Source organism: Aythya marila, assembly GCF_965140915.1.
Source record: "Aythya marila genome assembly, chromosome: 18".
Lineage (NCBI taxonomy): Eukaryota > Metazoa > Chordata > Aves > Anseriformes > Anatidae > Aythya > Aythya marila.
Window position 1 is genome coordinate 362,217 of NC_139059.1, and position 17,668 is coordinate 379,884.

At 69.7% G+C, this 17,668-nt stretch overlaps 2 protein-coding genes across 2 annotated transcripts; both read right to left on the bottom strand.

The window, feature by feature from the left end:
• Positions 1-685: 685 nt before the first annotated feature.
• Positions 686-9,998, bottom strand: GCGR (glucagon receptor). The gene is made up of 15 exons (XM_082774562.1): positions 9,736-9,998; positions 9,640-9,699; positions 3,906-4,062; positions 3,605-3,701; positions 3,370-3,477; positions 3,079-3,200; positions 2,881-2,987; positions 2,655-2,808; positions 2,428-2,587; positions 2,269-2,329; positions 1,959-2,028; positions 1,733-1,821; positions 1,442-1,580; positions 1,283-1,324; positions 686-1,200 (listed from the first exon to the last, which is right to left on the bottom strand). Exons 3-15 carry the CDS (start codon positions 3,954-3,956, stop codon positions 904-906), a joined length of 1,497 nt encoding a protein of 498 aa, XP_082630688.1. The 5' UTR covers positions 3,957-4,062; positions 9,640-9,699; positions 9,736-9,998; the 3' UTR covers positions 686-903.
• A 1,420-nt stretch (positions 9,999-11,418) lies between these two features.
• On the bottom strand, positions 11,419-17,598 carry SLC25A10 (solute carrier family 25 member 10). The gene is made up of 11 exons (XM_082774709.1): positions 17,443-17,598; positions 15,583-15,702; positions 15,315-15,429; positions 15,187-15,235; positions 14,804-14,845; positions 14,605-14,648; positions 14,090-14,160; positions 13,898-13,990; positions 13,548-13,625; positions 13,415-13,471; positions 11,419-12,608 (listed from the first exon to the last, which is right to left on the bottom strand). Exons 1-11 carry the CDS (start codon positions 17,530-17,532, stop codon positions 12,507-12,509), a joined length of 861 nt encoding a protein of 286 aa, XP_082630835.1. The 5' UTR covers positions 17,533-17,598; the 3' UTR covers positions 11,419-12,506.
• Positions 17,599-17,668: the final 70 nt, after the last annotated feature.

Below are 17,668 nucleotides of genomic sequence, written 5' to 3' on the forward strand. Positions count from 1 at the left end.
CGAGGCACAAGCCTCTTAGGGTGCCGGTCCCCCACGCTCCTCCACGCGCTGGCTGCCTCTGGCCCGACCCGCGGGGCCGTGCGGGCGCCACTCCCGGACCCTGGGTGTGGGACCCCGCGGCCCCGTGCCCCACGGCCCCGTGCCCCGCAGTGCTCGTGGTGCTCAGCGCCGGCAGCGGCCACCGCTGGCTTGTGCCGTCTCCCAGGAGAGCGCGGGTGCCCAAGGGGCAGATCCAAATGATTTAATTAAGGGCTCCTGGCGGTGTGAGGACAGAGCTGATTAGCAGCCAGAGGAGAACATGTGCTGGTGAGGGGGGGCTGCAGCCCACGGCCCCCTCAGTTCTGCCTCGCTCACCTGCGTGGGGCTGGAGGGCAGGCGGCGCGGCGGCTCCTGGTGCAGCCCAGCTCTCTGCTGCGATGGGCCCCGTCCCGCTCTCAGGGGGTGCTCAGGGGCACGCTCTGGGGCCGCAGTGTCCCTGGTCCCCCCAGCCCGTTCCCCACAGAGAGGCTCACTCAGAGCTGGCCCTGCAGCCCGGCACGGGCCCACACCTATTTACACAATTACGACAGATAAATTACACCATTGCGCAAAGGGTCTCGCAGGCGCACAAGAGCAGCACCACAGGATGAACCCCCCCCACCCCCACCCCCCCCAGATCCCCCAGCCCCACAGGTCTCCCCTCAGCCCCTGGCCCCCTCCCACAGAGGTCCAGGCCCCGCTCGCCTGCCCCAGGCGCTTCCACTGTCCCACGCGACCCCAGCCTGTCGCAGCGTCCTCGCCGGGCAGGCAGGGCCCCGTGCAGCACCGGGGGGGCGGCCGGACGGGGGGGCAGGCAGTGGCCGCCGCAGCGGGCTCAGTCTGCCGCAGAAGGGCCAGTGCAGCCCTCCCGGTCCATCCACAGGCTCAGAAGTGGCTCTCGGCCGTGGTCTCGGGGAACTCATAGCAGTGGTGCCGGTCCCCCAGGGCGAGGTGCTCGGCGGTGCCGTGGCCGCTCCTCTCGAGGTAGTGGGTGGGGGGCCGCGAGGCGGCCGGGCTGCGCCCCACCCCGTTGGCGCAGCCGCTCACCAGCTGGTGCTTCTCGCAGGCGCTGCCGGTGCCGTTGCGGGCACTGGGCGCGTGGCTGTAGGTGTGCTTGTACTCCTCCGCCAGGTCCTTCCCCAGCTTCCAGCGCTGCCACCTCTTCAGCAGCTCCGACTGCACCTGGGGGCGGCCACCATCAGCCTGGCCCTGTGCCCGCGGCCCCCCAGGCCCCCAGCTGCCTGCTCCCCGCCCAGCTGCTCACCTCCTTGTTGACGAAGCAGTAGAGAATGGCCACCAGCATCCCCTGGGCGGAGGCAGGAGAGGTGTGAGAGGTGCACAGGTGATCCCCAGCCCCGGCCCTGGTCCGGTCCCTCCCAGCAGGGAGGGTCCCCGTGGCCGGTCCCAGCTGAGCTGGGCTCACCTGGAAGGAGCTCAGGAAGAGGTCGAAGAAGAGCTTGACGTAGCGCAGGGTGCCCTGGGCGTGCTCATCCGTGACAAAGGCAAAGACAACCTCATGGATGCCCAACAGGGGGATCAGCGTCAGCGTGGACTTGGCCAGCCTGCTTGGAGGGGCCAGCTTCAGCGCCGGGGCCAGGGGCTGTGCACACACACACACACACACACACGCACACACACGCACACACACACGCACCAAACCAGCATGTGCACTGTGCACAGACAGTGCAGGGTTGGGGCTGCAGCCAGCACCCACCTGAACTTGTAGTCGGTGTAGCGCATCTGGTGCGCACGGAGCTTGGAGATGAGGATCTGGATGATGCGGATGAAGATGAAGAAGTTGATCTGCAGCAGAGCAGAGTGAGCCCGTGAGGGGCCAGCAGGGTGGCGGCGGGGACAGGGCGGCCAGCATTGTCCCCTGCCCAGGGCAGCCGTGGAGGCGAAGGGCTGAGCAGAGGTAGAGCTGCGGGCTGGGGACTCACCAGGATGGCCAGGAACACGGGGAAGCGGAGGATCCACCAGAAGCCCATGTTGTTGTTGGTGCTCCAGCACCTGTGGAGGAGGGGGACGGGGACTGCTGGGCAGCCCCTGGCCAGGGCAGCTGCTGGAGCCCAGCGCGGTGTCGGCAGGCGCAGCCAAGCCAGCGCTGCAGCCCTGCTCCGTGCTCCCCGCACGTGGATGGCAGCGCAGAGCCTCCCCGGGGCTGTCCCCCCGTGGCATGTCCCACACACCCCTGCCCATGACCCACACTCCCACACGCCCCTCGTGGCGCCATGCACGGGCTGTACTCACTGGATGTTTTCGTAGAGGAACTTCACAACGACCCAAGGGATGAGAAATAGCATGGGTGCCCCTGGGGGGGAGGCAGGGAGGGGCAGGTGAGGCACGGCACGGGGTCGGGGGTGAGGACGGGGCACCAGCCCGCCGCAGCCTGCGCCTGCCTGCACTCACCCCAGCCGATGCACAGGTAGAGGGTGAAGTAGCTCCGCTCGGAGAAGACGGCCACCACCAGGAGGTTGTGCAGGTAGATGCCCTCCACCAGCAGCCAGCAGTAGTTGGCCACGGTGCCGTACTGCATGAAGACCGTGGCCGCCCGGCAGCCTGCGGCAGCCTGCGGGCAGGGGTCAGGAGCTGCCGACCACCCACGCCCCTGTGCCCCCCCCCGGGCCCCCGCTCACCTCGTCGCTCAGCCAGATGCGCACTTTGTAGTCATCGATCTTGTCGCTGTAGTGCGTCTTCAGCAGGGCGTCGATGACCAGCACGGAGACGCCCTTCAGGATGAAGGAGGCGAAGAGGTTCATGTGGATGTAGTTCCTCATGCAGTGCAGCTTGCTGGGGAGGCAGCGGCTCGCCGTCAGTGCTCTGCCCCGCGCGGCCCCTGCCCGCCCCTGCCCACGCCCCTACCTGAAGCCCAGCAGCACGGCCAGGGCGAGCAGCAGCGCGCACAGCGACACCGAGTAGCCCACCGTGTACATCACCTTGAAGCTGCCGTAGGTCTTGGCGAACTTTTCCTGGGAGAGAAGGAGCGGGTGAGGGCGGGGTGCGGGGCTGTAGAGCACGGGGCGGGGGGGCTGCTCGGAGCCCCCTGCCAGCCCTGCCCACCTGCGCCTCCAGGTCCTCGGCGTCGACCTGGCACTGGGTGGCATCCCGCAGGGACTGCCCCTTGGGGCCCGTCACCCACTCCCCGTCCGGCCCGCAAGTCTTGAAGACGTACCTGTGCCTCACTGTGCGGAGAGGGGGGACACGGGGCTGCTGCGGGCCCCCAGCCATGGCCGGGCTCCGTGCACTGGCCCAGGGGAGGTGGCCGGAGCCGCGTGCACGGCACACGAGCACCACGCACAGAGCTGCGCACCCTGCCCATGTGCCTGGCCCTGCCCCACGCCCTGCCCTCACCTTTCTGGTACCAGGGCAGGAACCAGGGGCAGGAGACGTTGATGGTGGTGTTGGGCAGCGCGTCGGGCCAGCAGGAGAACTTGTCAAAGGTTCGGTTACAGACCAGCTCTGCGGAGGGGTGGGACGTGGTGGGGCTTTCGGGGCCGACCCACAGAGGGTCCCCGCTGTCCCCCTGTGCCCGCCCTCTTGGGGTCCCCATCCCGGCCGGGGCAGCACGTGGGGCACCCGCTCTCACCCGTGGGTGCAGGCATCCGGCTCATGTTGCGGTGACATTCCTCCTTGTAGGCCTTCCAGTTCTCAAAGAGGGAATCTGTGATCTGGGCGGAGGGGCCCTGGGGACAGCACAGAGGTCACCGGGGCTGGGCAGGGGCAGGCGGCCGCTGGCCCCGGGGTTCAAGGATGGCTGTGGGCAGGCACAGGCTGAAGAGCTGTGCCATGCTGTGCCGTGCCGTGCCGTGCCATGTGGATGGCAGGGCTGGGCAGTGGCTGCCGCAGCATGGCGTGGTGAGGGGCTCCTTGGGGGGTTCCGTCCTTACCTGGCAGCAGAGCAGCAGCAGCAGGAGGGCGAGGAGTCGTGGCTGGGACATCCCTTTGCTGGGCCACAAGCTGCATAAGGAGTGGGGGACCTGGCTTCCTACTGGCCCTCGGGAGCTCCTCTGCCCTGGGGGTGAGGGCCCTGGTGCCTGGGTGACCCTGAACGAGAGAACGGGTCATGGGGACGCGTGGTGGGACCTGCCCCAGGGCACAACCCGGGGATGCACTGCAGGGAGCAGCCCCTGCTCACACCGCCACACTCGTGGCCCCATCCTCTGTCAGCCCACCTGCCTCTGACTTTCACCTTCTTGTTTGTGCACTTTTCCATCAGACTGCAGCCCTTGAGCACCTGCCATTTCCTGCCCAGGATGTCTTTGTGACAGTGGCCAAGTCGCCTCTCTGCCTTCCTAGAGCACACCAAGCAGCCAGCGTGCCTCGGGCTGGCGTTTTCACCAGCCTTGAGCAAGAGGAGCACAGCCACACGCAGGACATGACATCCCCTCCCTCCTACACCCCTGGCATGGGGTGCATGTGTTCAGCCTCCCCATGGCCACAGCCGGGGGCACAGCCTCCCTGCCACACACCACTCACAGACATGGGCCAGGCCCCCCCATATTGGTGTCGGTGCTCAGCTGTGCGATGGTGCTGACCCCTGAGAGCCCAGGATCTCAAGAGGCAGCCAGGAACATCCCTCACCTGAGCTGCCCCCTTCCCCTCTACCCCATGGTGCTGTGACTCTCAGCATCGCTGATTCTGGATCTACACCCAGGTGTTTGGCTGCCTGTGGAGGTGCCCGGGCCCTTGGGACAGCCCCGGGATGGCCACGGTGCCCAGAGCCGGCTCAGCCCATGGCTGGGGCACCCCATCCCTCACCCCATGGTCCCCCGGCCTCAGCACCCGCGGGGTTTTGAGGTGGCCATGGAGGTGGTGGAGCCCAATCCGGCAGGGACGCTGCCAGCCCTGGGGTGGTTAACCATTAACCCGCAGGGATCCCCGGCTCACGGGGCTGCCGTGGCCCCAGACCAGCTCCGCTGCTGGCTTTGTTGCTCCCAGCCTGGGTGAGCAACGCGGTGCCTCATCTGACACGGTGCCTGGGAGCTCACCCACACAGCTCAGCACACGAGGAGCCGTAATTCTCTCCATCCACCCTAAGCCGGTTACGGGGCTCCTGAGCGGGATTTCAGCCCCTCTGACAAGGGGCCGTTCTGTGGGCAGCCCCACGGCGTGGCCAGGGGGCACGAGGGCAGCTGAGGCGGGGGCAGTGCCGTGGGCACTGCAGATGCTGCGGCACCGCCGAGCCCCGGCCTCCCCCAGCAGCGGCAGGAGCGCTGTGCTCCTGTGCTCCCCGGCCCGCCGCCGCTCCCAGGGCTCGCCGCGCTGCTCGTGCCTATTTTTATCCCTGGGAAAGTCATGTTTCCTCCGTGCAGACCCACTTGCCATGTCGCAATGGCTGCCTGAGAAGCTCATTAATCAGCCCATGGCGCTCCAGATGCGGCGCGGGGAGCCGGACCTGCCGGCTCGCTGCCTTATTTAGGCAGCCCAGGACAGACGGCGCGGCCGCCGGGGACAGACGGACCTCGTGGCTGGGCTCTGGCAGCGGGGACCTGCCCCGGTGGGTGCCCGCCAGCCACCTGCCTGCCCCAGCATCCCCATCCCACTGCATCCCCGCCTGCCCCCTGTGCTGCCACCCACGGCGTGGCCCCGCGGGGACCTGCAGGTGCCCGGCCCTGCCCCGAGCATCCCCGCACCGGGAGCAGCGCCGCACCGGGGCACCGCGGGCCAGCAGCGACGTGCAGCCAGTGCGGCCCCTCTCCGGGCTGGGCAGGCAGCTCTGGGGCAGAGGTGTCTCTATTTTTAGCGGCCTGCAGTGGGATTTGGTGGTGGGGAGGCCTCTGCCCTAGACTCCCCTCCCTGGCTGGCAGCCGGTCCCCAGGCCCCGGGGCCCTGCTGCGGCCAAGCTGGGCAGACTGCACTGGGTGAGGGGTTCTGGCGCACGGGGCCGGTCACGCTCCTCCGGCACGGGGCCCCCGCCGCACCCTGGCCCTGCAGTGGGCCCTGCCCAAGTCCTTTGCCCCAGCTGCCCGTGGAGCCACACTGACCCTGCTCCCCTCTGGGCTGCGGGGCGGGGGGACCCCACCGCTCGGTCGCCCCACACTGAGGTTTCTAGCAGGCGTACAGGCGTGCCAGAGGAACCAAGGGCTGGTTGTCCTGGCTCTGCAGGGTTAGGGAGCGATTCAGGAGGGGCGACAGCCCCACGGGGCCGGCACAGCAGGGTCCGGTGTGGCTCTGGCACCTCCTGGGACCCGGCTCTGGTGCCCACGGTGCTCGGCTCAGTTGTTCCTGCTGGATGCGCTGCAGCCACCGGGGCCGTGAGGCCCCCGTGCCCTGTCCTTCGCTGATGGAGGCAGCACCACAGAACAGACCCATCTCCTCGCCACCAGCTGCCTTTACTGACCGGCCCCTGACAATGTGTTCCTCGGCCCCACCACCTGACACCCCACCTGCCAGGCCCTGTGGGTGCCCGTTGTGCCGAGCCGTGGGCACCCAGCAGCTGCTGTTCAGGTGGGAGCATCTGCTGGGGGCTGCAGCCTCCGGAACAGGCTGTGCAGGGGACTTTTGCCCCATGTTGGCGTTGGGCAATGCAGCGTGTCCCTGTGTCACGGCCCTGCGGCTGCTGACCCCCGCGGAGGCCGGGCTGCAAACACTGAGCACAGCAGTGGGGAGGTTTTGTGCCTGCGACTGGAGAGGAGGGAAGAGGGATCAGGCTCCGGAGGAGGCTGCACACCTGGGGATTTTGTGCCCCAGCCTGAGGGTGTGCAGGCCCTGCCGCTGGCCTGACGCCACCCTGCCCACCCCCTCACCCCCCTGGGGCTGCCATCACATGGACAAGGCAACGAGCCCCACATCTGGGATCGCTGCGGCTCGTTGCTACATGGATCAATGGCTTGGTGAAGCCTCCATGGGGACACTCATGGGCATCTGCAACGTGACCTGGCAGCGCTCTGGCACAGCCGCAGCCCCACACAAGCGCCGGGGAGGTTGGCGCAGGCGGCTGAAGCCCGGTCCCTCCACACGGCTCTCGCCCCCCCAATCCCAGGGGCTGGGGTGGGAGCGCGGCTTTTCGAGAGCTCAGGCGGCGGCGGTGGGGGCTGCTGCCCTCCAGGCGCAGGGATTAGCCCCCAGTGCGCTAATGCAGCGCTTTCCACGGCTGGCTTGGCTTTGAGCTCCAAGCTACAAGCCGGCACAGCAGGGGCTTCGGCACTTGGCAGGGGAGGGGACGGTGGAAGGCCAGGGCTGATGCAACGCCAGCGTGAGCCTGGCCCTGCCGACTGCTCCTCTTTTTTCCCAGGGCTGCAGCGAGCAGGACGAGTGGTGGCCAGGGATGGCTGCGGTGGGGAGGTGCAGGGGGGGAGGCTGTCCTGCACCCTGTGCTGCCCCTGTCTGTGCCCCTGCCCTGAGCTCTGGGATGCCTCCTGCTCCCCACCTGCGACCCACAACTGCTCCAGCCGCCACCTCCCCTCTGAACCAGCACACAGAAATTCCGTGGTGGAGGAACTGCTGAGCTGCCCGGAGCACCTCGCACGCTGCAGGACCACGGCTTGTTCACACAGAGCTGCGTGGCTCTGAAACACGGAGCGGCAGCATGGAGAGAGCCAACGTCAGGAGGCACCAACAGCATTGGGGTCTGTGTCACTTTGGACCAAGAAAACCTAAACCAGCCCTGACAGCATTTTCGTCAACAGAAACACAGGATGCAAGCAAATGTTTTTAGCCCCTGTGCCTTTAGGACGAACGCTGTTTCCATCACCTCCAGCACTGCCCTGGCACTGAAGGAGAAGGGGAAGGGCATCTCCCAGCACAAGAGAGGAGTGGTCTGCAGGTGCAGACAAGAAGGGGTCAGAGAAACCCGCTGCCTGGGGCTCTGGGAGAGGGGCTTTAGCTTCAGGAAACGGGTTTGTCTCGTTCATCACACCGCGTGAGCGGGGATGTGAAAAACCCATGCAGCACAGGAGGACAACGCGAGAGACGCAGCGGGTGACACGTGTGGTTAACGTGTCGCAGGGGAAGCACAGGGCTGGGAAAAGCCTAGGAAAAGGTCAGTGCAGGCAGGCGTGTGTGTGCGTGTGCCTGCACTGGGAGCTCAGCACCTGCCTCTCCAGCCCAGCTCATGTCTTGGATGAGCGCCGTGGCCGTCCCTGTGCTGGGGTCTGGGTGTCTCGGTGGGAAGTGACACGGCGCCTGCAGCAGCCCCGTCCCAGGAGGGTCCCCCCCATCCCGAGGCAGCACCATGGTGGTGGTGCAGGGCTGCAGGCAGCGCTCCTGGCCAAGCTCCCCGGACCAGGACAGACAGACCCCAGCATGCGGGCCCCTGGAAGGCACTGGGGCCCTGCCTGTGGGGGACACAAGGCCGGGCAGGATACGCTGGAGGAGCACAGGGGGACATGAGCAGTCCCACCCCTCCTGCTGCTGGCTTCCCAGCCCCTGCCTCTGCCTGTGCCTGGCACAGAGAGGTGCACAGAGCAGAGCTGTGCTCCGCAGCTGGTCTCAACGCTGCACTGCTGCTCAGGGCTTGCGGTCACATTTTTTCATTAACTATTTTTAATCCATATTTTGCCTCTTCTCCGCTCAGCCTTTTTTCTCTTCCCCTCTCCAGGCAACAGAACAAAAAAATCTGCATCACAGTGTGTGGAAAGGAGTGAGGATTGGTGGGAAGGACAGGAGCTCGCAGCTGGGGCGGCACTAACATGACGAGGAGGGGTACTGCAGGCCCTGAATTCTCCCGCGGATGCACAGATAAAGCCGAGGAAATCACAGGGGCAACAGCTGAACTCGTCATGGGTCAGGACACCCACAATGCGTGCAGCTGAGTGCTGTGTGGGGTAAGGCAGACACATTACAGGGTGTGCAGCGAGGCACTGGGAGGACACAGGGCTTGGCCAGTGCTGGCTGGGCAGCCGCAGCCGCCCGTCCTCTGCCCTCTGTGCCTGAGCCAGCCCGGCACCGGCATGCCCTGCTCTCCACTGTCACCCCAGGGAGCAGGTGGGCTGGGAAGCTCAGCGCCGGGCAGAGGTGAGCCCTGCTGCTGCTTTGGAGATGCGCATGCAACCACAAGGCCGGCAAGGTCACATACCCGACATGTCCTGGTTAAACAAAGCCATTTACCAACGCCGTGTTGACACAGCAGAGCTCGGGACAGAGTCACAAAGGGCACTCGCAGCAGGCCCCTGCGGCACCCGGGGAGCCTGGGGAGTGCTGCGAGGGGGGCGAAGCGTCCCCGGCTTTGGTGCTGCCAAGAAAGCCGCGCTCTGCCATGCCCTCCGCGGGCACCGCGCTGCCCAGGGCTGCTCGGGGAGATGCTCCCGCTGCGCCCGAGCCCGGCTGGTGCCGCTTTCCCGGGGAGCACGGAGGCCGCGCCAGCGCCGGGTGCCCGGCGGCTGAGCCCTGCCCAGGCGGCTGGAGGCTCCGGAGCGGGCCCGGCCCGCGGGACGCCCCCGGGACCGGACACCTCTCGCCCAGGGGCTCAGCCCCGCCGGGGCCGGCCGCCGGCACCGGGCGGCTCGGGGAGCTGCGGCTGCGGAGCGCCGGGGTTCGAGCAGCGGCCCCGGAGCCGAGCGGCCCCGGGCCGGGTCCAGAGCCACGCATCGGGGCGCGCGGTGTCCGCCGGTGCCGTCCGGGAGCCCCAAGACCGCGGGGATGGGCGCTCGCCTCCCTCCCTCCGTTCCTCCCCCCCCGTACCTGTCGGGGCTGCGCTGGCGGCGGATCCCGTGCGCATCTCGGTGCTGGCGGGGGCCGGGGCCGGGGCCGGGGCCGGGACCGGGACCGGGACCGGGACCGGGACCGGGACCGGTGCGCTCGGCCGCTCCGGCGAAAACTTTTGCCGGAGCCGCGACGACGGCGGCGGTGGCGGCTCGGGGGGGAGGGACCGGCGCGGGGGGAGGGACCGCGGGCGAGGAGCCGCTTCCCACCGCCCCGCTCCTCCCGCTGGCACGGGGAGGGGATCGGGGGGGCGGCCCCGTGCCCCCGGACCGGGTGCTCGGCGCTGCCGCGAGGCTCCTCCAGCACCGGTGAGAGCGCCCGAGAGCTGCGAGCACCCGCGCTTGCCGCTGCCGTCGGTCTCCGGTGTCGGCTCCTCCGCTCCGCTCCGCCCCGGTGCCGACCACCCCGGGACCTGCCGGTGGAGCGGCGGGGCCGGGCGGGGGCAGCTGGGCGCGCACCGCCCCGGGGGGGGAGGGATGGGGCCGCCCGTGCCTCCGCCGGTACAGCTCCCGCCGGGGGGTGCCCCGTGGATGCTTCCCCGGCCCCAGCCGCGGTGGCCCAGCGGGTCCCTCGGCACCGCCCGGTGTCCCCGTCCCAGCTCTGGCAGGAGGCGAGGCCCCGCCGCCTCCCGGCTCCGGTGCCCGCGGCCGGCCGCTCCTGCCCGTGAGAGCGGGGCTGCTCCCCTCGGGGCTCGGCCGAGCCTCCGCCGGGCGGCCGGGAGCTGCCGCCACCCTCTCGTTCCGGCCGCCGCTGGCGGTGACGGGTCCGTGTTTGCCTCGCGCCGTCCTGCTGGAGCCCGGTCCGGTAACCACGTCCCGCAGCGCGACCCCCCCGCAACACCGGGGCCGGGGCCGGGGCCGGGGCCGGGGCCGGAGCCTGGCCGGGGCTCACCGCGCGTTTGCCCCGGGGCCGCCTCGAGCCCCCCAGGCCCGGGGGGGGCTGTGCGGGGAGAGGACCGGGACGGGCGGGGGGCACCGGGCGCCCCTCCAGGGGCTGAGCCCGGGGCAGGGGCCGGGCCGGGAGCAGCGGCAGGAGCGCAGAGTGCCGGCAGCCCCCGGCAGCCCCCGGCCCCCTCCCGCTTCGTGGTGCGCGGAGCGGGGCCGAGCACCGACGGGAGGCGCCCCGGGCCCCGCGACGGAGGCTCCGTGCCTCCGGCTGCGCCTGGCGCACGGGGTCTGGCGGCGGGAGGGCACCGGGGAGCGGGAGGGCACCGGGGGGGGTTCCGCAGCTCGGGGCAGGGCCCCGCGGGGCAAAGCCCCCCTCCCGCCCGGCGCCGGCCTCTTGGAAGCGGTGCCGGGAGGAGCGGGGGCCCGGCTCGCCCCTCGCCCACCTGCCCGCGGCTCTCGCATGGGATCAGGCACGGGAACAAAGCGGCGGCGCCAGCCGCATCGTTAGGCTTCGTTAAGGTGACGAGCTTTCACTTCTGAGCTTTCACTTCGCCGCCGTCCCGGGCTGGCTCCGGGCCGGCTCCGCGCCGCCCGCTGAGCCCAATTAGCGGCAGCCGGGGCTGCGAGCAGGCAGAGGCAGAGGCAGGGGCAGAGGCAGAGGCCGGCTCGGCCCGGGAGCCCCCCCCCCCCTCCCAGCACGGCCGGGCCCAGCCCGCGGCCCCCCCTGTGCGGGGCTGGGGGCACGGAGCCGGTGAGACCCCGCTCGGTGCAGCGGGGACACGAGCGCTGCGCTCCCACCGCCCCGAGCCCTCCTGCTGCAGGAGGGGGCACACCTCCTCCCCCCCAAGCAGGATGCCGGTCACCATGTTTGTTCCGCTGTTTATTTGTCATACGTTAAGGTCACAGATATTCCAGTTCTTTGATCCCTCAGAGCCGCCCTGCGCAGGGCTGTACACAGCAGAGGGCTGGTGCCCGCAGCCCCCCGAGCAGGGCCGAGGTGGCCGCCAGGCAGGGAGGGTGCGCGGGAGGTGTGCGGGGCTGGGTCTGCCCCGGCGCAGTGAGGGACAGGGGGGGTGGTGAGGCTGCGGGGGCGCTGGACGGATGCCGGGTGCTGTCCCGAGGCCGCGGGGTCCACGGGCACACAGCGCCCGGTGCTGGCAGCGGGGTGGTCACCGGCAGCGCCCCAGCAGGGCAGCACAGCCGAGCGGCTGCCCCACACCCCCCGCACCCCCGCTGTCATCATTGGTATAAGGCACAATCCCTGAAGAACCCAGCAGCCGTCGGGCGCTGGCGAATTTTGGCTGAGCGGACGCAGGGGGTGGGGGGAGGCTGGGGAGTGGAGCAGCAGAGAGAGGAGGCAGAGGCCGGCCTGCGTGAGGGGAGCAGGAGGGGGGCAGAGGCACCGAAGAGGGGACGGTGCCTTGGGCTGAACCTGCATTCCCCCCCTTGCTGCTTGCAGGAGAGGCAGGGAGCAATGAGCCCTGGCCCTGCACAGGCCCTGGCTGCGGCGCTGTCACAAGCAGAAGGGCCCCTCCAGCCCCTGCCCCTTCAGGCTGTGGCCAGGCAGAGGCAGGGGGCTGCTCCCCGTCCGCCCCGGGACGAGGCCGTGGGGACAGAGCTGAGGGCCCCCTGCTGAGCCCGCCTCTCCAGCCAGCGCTGGGGGGAGGCAGGGACAGACCTGGAGGCCAGCGGGGCAGGGGAGGATGAAGAAGAAGAAAAAAAGCAGAGTGCAGAGGGGATGGGGCCTAAGGACAGCCCGGAGGTAACGGAGGTGCTGAGAACGGGGGGGAGTGAGGGAAGGGCAGCCTGGGACTGGCTGGCCACAGGCCCTGGCAAGGCACGGGAGTGGGGATGAGGGGAGCGGGAACAGCCCTGGCCCCGGACCGTGGGGAAGGGTTCTGGGATCTCGGTGGTGACCTGCACGCTCACCCCCAGGGCGAGGCAGGGTCCAGCCCTCCCTCAGGTGACCACTTTGATCCCAAAGTATTTGCGCAGCTGTTCCAGGAAGACAAAGGTGAGGACGGTGTGAGGAATGAGCCGAATGGCAGCAGGAACGAAGCCCTGGAACGGGACAGTGAGAGAAGAGTCAGCACGTTCCTGGCCTCTGGCTTCCCTGTCGGGGCCAAGGGTGCCCAGCAGCCCAACCCACGGGCAGCAGCACGAACTTGCAAGCACGGGGGAGGCTGGCTGGGCATGCAGCACGAGCCCCAAGCAGATGGGGCCTTGGTGGCAGGCAAGAGGCTGCCAGAGCAGCAAGGGAGGCACCGCAGCCATCGCTGTGCACGCAGGTGTCAGCAGCATGCATGAGCCCCTCTGCCCCCAAACACATCAGTGCTGGCATCACCACTACGAAGGCAGAATCTCGGTAGAAGCCAGGGTCAGATCCCACAGCCCCCGGTTCAGAAGGGGAATGGATGCTGCCTGGGGAAGATGAGCAGACAGGCTGTAACGGGGGGTGCCTGACTGCCCACAGCTGGAAGAAACCTCGGGTCTGAAACCCCACTTCAGGGGCCCTCCCAGGAGCGAGATGAGCACACGGGTGACTGCACCCAGCCCTGCACCTCGGGCCCAAGAACCGACCAGCGTCTGCAATGGTCAGCAAGTGCCGGAGCATTGCTGCCAGGACCCGCATTCCTGTTTGGGACCCGAACAAGAGCAACAGCAGAGCTGCTGCAGAACCCGGACCCAGGCAGCGAACCCAAAGGAGGCCACGGCTCACAGCGCTCCGGGGCCAGGACAGGGCCCGGCGCAGGAAGCAGTCTGGCTGCAGGCGGCAGAGCCCTGGAAAGCTCTGGCTCCAGAACCACCGAGCGCTAACTCCGCTCCCAGCCTCCCCACAGGCCGACCCACGCGCCCCGGGGAGGTACCTTGTAGAAGGCAAGGGGCCCGAGCTTGGCAGTCTCCATGGCACAGTGGGTGACACCCTGGAGAGAGAGGGGAGGTGACGAGGTGCCCGGCAGCAGAGGCTGCGCTGAGGGGCCGGGCAGGCCGCGCACTCACCCGGTACTCGCCCTGGGAGTTCATGAGGCGCGTCTTGAGCACGTCCAGGGGCTGGCACAGGAATGTGGCGCATCCGCCCTGCGGAGAGGCGGGGGGGGTCACCAGCTCCAGCTGGCAGAGCAGACCCGGCCGCTGGCTGCTGGCGTGGCCCGTGTCACCGGGGAGAGGGCCAGGCCTGCAGCCTAGCCTGGGTCCAAGTCCACGCTGGGAGCTGCACAGGAGCCTCAGCACCGAGCCCAAATTCACCAGAGTCCTGAAACGCAGCTCTGGCAGCCGTGCCCGGGGTCCTGAGCCCAGCTGCGGGCAAACCCAGTCCCAGCCCTGCCTCCCCTCCACCCAGCCCTGCTCACAGCAATGAAGCTGGCCAGAAAGTGAGTGAAGATGTTGTCTGACAGCAACCCAGTCGTGAGAACCAGCTGCTTGGCTTGGTCATAACAGGAAAGCTGCAAAGACATAGCGTGTTAGTGACACAGCCCCTCCTTCCCATGCCAGGGTCTGCCCCGTCCCTCCCCAGGCACTGCTGCCCAGCAGAACCGTCCTACCTGCCCAACAGTGACTAGGGCCCCTCGACTGGATGCCATCGTAGCTCCTGAGAACAGTTTCTTCAAGCCCTCTGTGGACAGACAGCGATCAGCACAGTCCTGGCACATTACTCACGCTCCCTTCCCCCAAGGAGCCTCCTTCCCCGCTGATCCGTCCCCTAAACCCCTCACGTGTTACGTGCTGTTGTGTGTCGCAACAGCGAATACCCCGGACCCCCAGGCAAGGAGCCTCCTTCAGCACAGCGCCTTCTCCCCCCTGCCATTCATCCCCCCGACCTGCTCCAGCTCCGTGCTTTGTACCAGCAGCTCCCGGCAGGCAGCCGCGTCCTCCCTGCCCGCACCAGATGTCGGGGGGATGCTGGCCCTGCACAGCCTCGGCTCGCCGGCCCCGTGGCCACCCTCTGCCCCTCTCCCTCCCCACGCTGAGCGAGTGCCCACAGAGCGATGTGCCCGTGGCTGCTCCTGCTGATGGAGGAGGCCCCGGGCGGGCTCCCCCCCGGCTGGCACAGCCTCACCTTCCCGGAGGACGCGGTACATGCCATCCAGGGCATGGGAATAGCTGCAAGGGGCGAGAGGGGAAGGTGTCAGGGTCGGGGACTCCCAAAGCTCCCCCCCACCCGCTGGCTCCCACAGCTCCCGACCGCTGCTGGTGCAGCGCTGCCTCCCCGCAGCCCCCCCACATCCCCCGGACCCCAGGGCCCGCACCCCACTCACTTTCGCCGCAGGTGGGCCGGCTGCTTGACGTCGTTCTGCATCCTGCAAGGCAGAGCATGGGGGGCTGCGGGGGGGGGATACCGGGGAGGGGGGCAGGCCCCCGCTCAGGGCTGCGGGGGGAGGCCCAGCAGAGGTCCCACAGTGTCTCTGTCCCAAGGGACGAGAAACCTGCCCCAGGCCTGCACCTCCAGGGCCCTGCTGAAGGGCAGGAGCCGCGTTTGGCCTGCCAGACACACAGATCCCCACCGGGACCGGGCCAGGGACCACGGGGGGGGCTGGGGCAGGAGAGAAGCCAGGCACACGGGCAGCAGCCCAGCGCCCCAGCTGCAAGCCGGCAGCAAACGGCCCTCCCCAGCAGTGCCGGAGGTGCCACCAGAACTGACCTGACGTTCACCATGTCCGCTGGGGTCCCCACAAAGCCACCGGTGAAACCTGCGGCCAGAGGAGAGCTGGGGTCGGGGCTCCTTCAGCCGGAGGGAGCCAGGGCCGAGGGTCCCTCTTCCTCGCTCACCTCCCACTGCACCCAGGAGCACTTTTTGGTAGAAGGGGGGAGGCCCCTGGCTGCCCTGGCCCAAGCGGTCCCTCGCAGTCTCATAGATGGCGAAGCGGGTCAAGGAGTACGTCATCTGCAGGAGAGAACGAGCTGCCACGTCCTGCTGGGTGCCTGCCTGCCCCAGCACCGCACTCAGGGCAGCCCAGGGGTGCTGGTGAGGCTGGGAAGGCAGCGCCGTGCTGTGCTGTGCCGTGCCGTGCCAGCCCCGGGGCACGGCGGCACTCACCTGGCGGCACAGCGAGGCGCTGAGCCCATTGTACAGAGCCAGGAAGCCGTCGGTGCGGACCACGCGCATCGCCATCCCCATCATGCGCATCTTCACCTCCTGCTGCGTCTGCAGGTGGACCTGGGGGAGAGCCTGGCAGGGTCAGCACCAGCCCCGCACCGCCACAGCCCGGCCCCATGGGCTGGGCAGAAAGGGGAGGGAGCCCCCCTGGGCCGCCTGGCGCAGCGGGCAGGGCAGCTCTCGGTGCTGGCCAGGGGAACTCCTCAGCACCCACGAGGAGTTTCCCTATGAACAGCACTAGCTCCAGGCTCCGCATGCCCACGCAGTGCTTGGAACCTTTCCTGGCCCAGCCCAGAAGCAGGGGGATGGAGACGCCGGAGAAGGCGGAGTGTGAGGCACCTGCCGGCAGCCCCTGCCTCCCACGTGGCCGCCCAGCTTGGGTGGCCTCAAGAATGTGTCCTAAGACAAAGTCGTGGTGCCCAGCCGTCCAAGAAAAGTCCTGGACTGCACCAGCAGGGGGGAGGACCCAGGAGCACGTGAGCAAGCGAGCAACCGGCGCAGGTTTGGTCGGAGGGAACCAGACAGGACTGCTAAATTCATGACCTCCTGCTGCCCTCCACGCTCGCCACGCAGGCCTCCAGAAATAGCTTCCTCCTCCTGCCGGCCTCAGGAGCGGCACAGGCAGAAGACGGCCCCGCGGTGCTGCTCTGGGTCTGGGCTGCTCCCTGCCACCGCCGGCTGCAGCCCGGGCGCCCCGGCGCTTCCCAGCAGCGGGGGGGGAGCGGGGCTGCCCCGGGGCCGGCTGCAGCAGAGCCCTCGTGCGCAGGAGCTGCGCTGGCCTCTGCCGGAGCACGTCCCGAGCGCACCCCCCAGCTCCATGCTGCACAGACTGCACGCGGGTCAGAGGCCCCAGGAGACCAAATTAAAGCAAACACAGGGCCCCCGGCGGGGACCGGGCCTGGCTCCTGTTACAGACACCCCGCTGCCACCGGGGCGTGGGACACACAGCGGGAGCGTGGCCTCCATCTCCTGCACGTGCAGGGAAGGGGCCCTGCCTTCGAGTCAGTGGGTTTGGGATCTCAGGGACCAGAGCTGGCGGTGTCACAGCTGGGTGAGGGCTGCGGGCAGCCCGGGGCAGCAGGGTCTGGTGGGAGCCCCACGGTCAGCACCGCACGGGGCCAGCTCCGAGGACCCCAGAGGGGTGCGAGCGACCTCCGGCCGGGCTGGGTGGGGCCGCCGAGGGGCCAAGGTCCGCAGGCACGGAGCGGTGCCCTTGGCCCCCTGCCCGCCAGGCTCAGAGGTCTCCTCCATACCTGGCACCAGCCCCACGGCCAGAGTCCTGGTCCAAAGGCGGCTCCGTGCCCAGCACCCAGTTGTGAACACCCCGGGGCAGCCGGTGCCGGCCCGGGCTGCTGCCGGCATCGGCCACGGGGGAGCCCCGGGGGGAGCGCCAGGGGGACCCGGCCCCAGCCCCTCCGGGCACCCCGGAGCCAGGCCTGCGGGGGCACCGGGGGACCGAGGGGGGGGCGTCCGCCCCGACCCCGCGCGGGTCCCGGCAGCGGGCAGCCCCGGCACGGGTCCGGGTCCCGGCTGCACCCGGCACCGGGGGGACGCCGCGGCCGGCGGTCGCGCAGCCCGGCGGGCCCCGGGGCAGCCCAACCCCACCGGGCCCGCTCCCGTCCCGGCCCCGCGCCCCCCTGCAGCGACCCCGGGCCCAGGGGACCCCGCAGCCGCATCCCCCGGCGGCCGTTCCGGGTCCCCCCGGCAGCCGTTCCCCCGGGGGCAGCCGTTCCGCGGCCCCCGGCGGCCGTTCCCGAGCCCCCCCGGTAGCCTCCCCCGCGCCCCCCGCCCCGTGCCCACCTTGAGCAGGTCGAGCGGGTGGGTGCAGCAGGCAGCGCCGCAGGACGCCAGCCCCCCGAAGTACCAGCGGGACACCCGCCGCTCCGCCATCGGCGCCGCTCTGCGCGCCCCGCCCCGCGCCCGCCCACACCGGCGCCGCCGCCGCCCGCGCCAGGCCCCGCGCGGAGCTGGAGGGGGGGTTGGGGGGGGGGGCAGGGCCCGGCTGCGGCCGCGCGGTGCCCGCCGG

What these genes read in the sequence shown, in the direction of transcription:
- GCGR (XM_082774562.1), bottom strand. Translation starts at nt 3,956, where the DNA reads ATGTCCCAGCCACGACTCCTCGCCCTCCTGCTGCTGCTGCTCTGCTGC. An exon ending in CCGGATGCCTGCACCCACGG is followed by an intron (nt 3,478 to 3,604) that starts GTGAGAGCGGGT and finishes ACCCCTCCGCAG; the next exon opens with AGCTGGTCTGTAACCGAACC. An exon ending in TCTTCCTGAGCTCCTTCCAG is followed by an intron (nt 1,325 to 1,441) that starts GTGAGCCCAGCT and finishes GCCTCCGCCCAG; the next exon opens with GGGATGCTGGTGGCCATTCT.
- SLC25A10 (XM_082774709.1), bottom strand. Translation starts at nt 17,532, where the DNA reads ATGGCGGAGCGGCGGGTGTCCCGCTGGTACTTCGGGGGGCTGGCGTCC. An exon ending in ACCCGCTCGACCTGCTCAAG is followed by an intron (nt 15,703 to 17,442) that starts GTGGGCACGGGG and finishes GCTCTCCCCCAG; the next exon opens with GTCCACCTGCAGACGCAGCA. An exon ending in CCCTAGTCACTGTTGGGCAG is followed by an intron (nt 13,991 to 14,089) that starts GTAGGACGGTTC and finishes ATGTCTTTGCAG; the next exon opens with CTTTCCTGTTATGACCAAGC.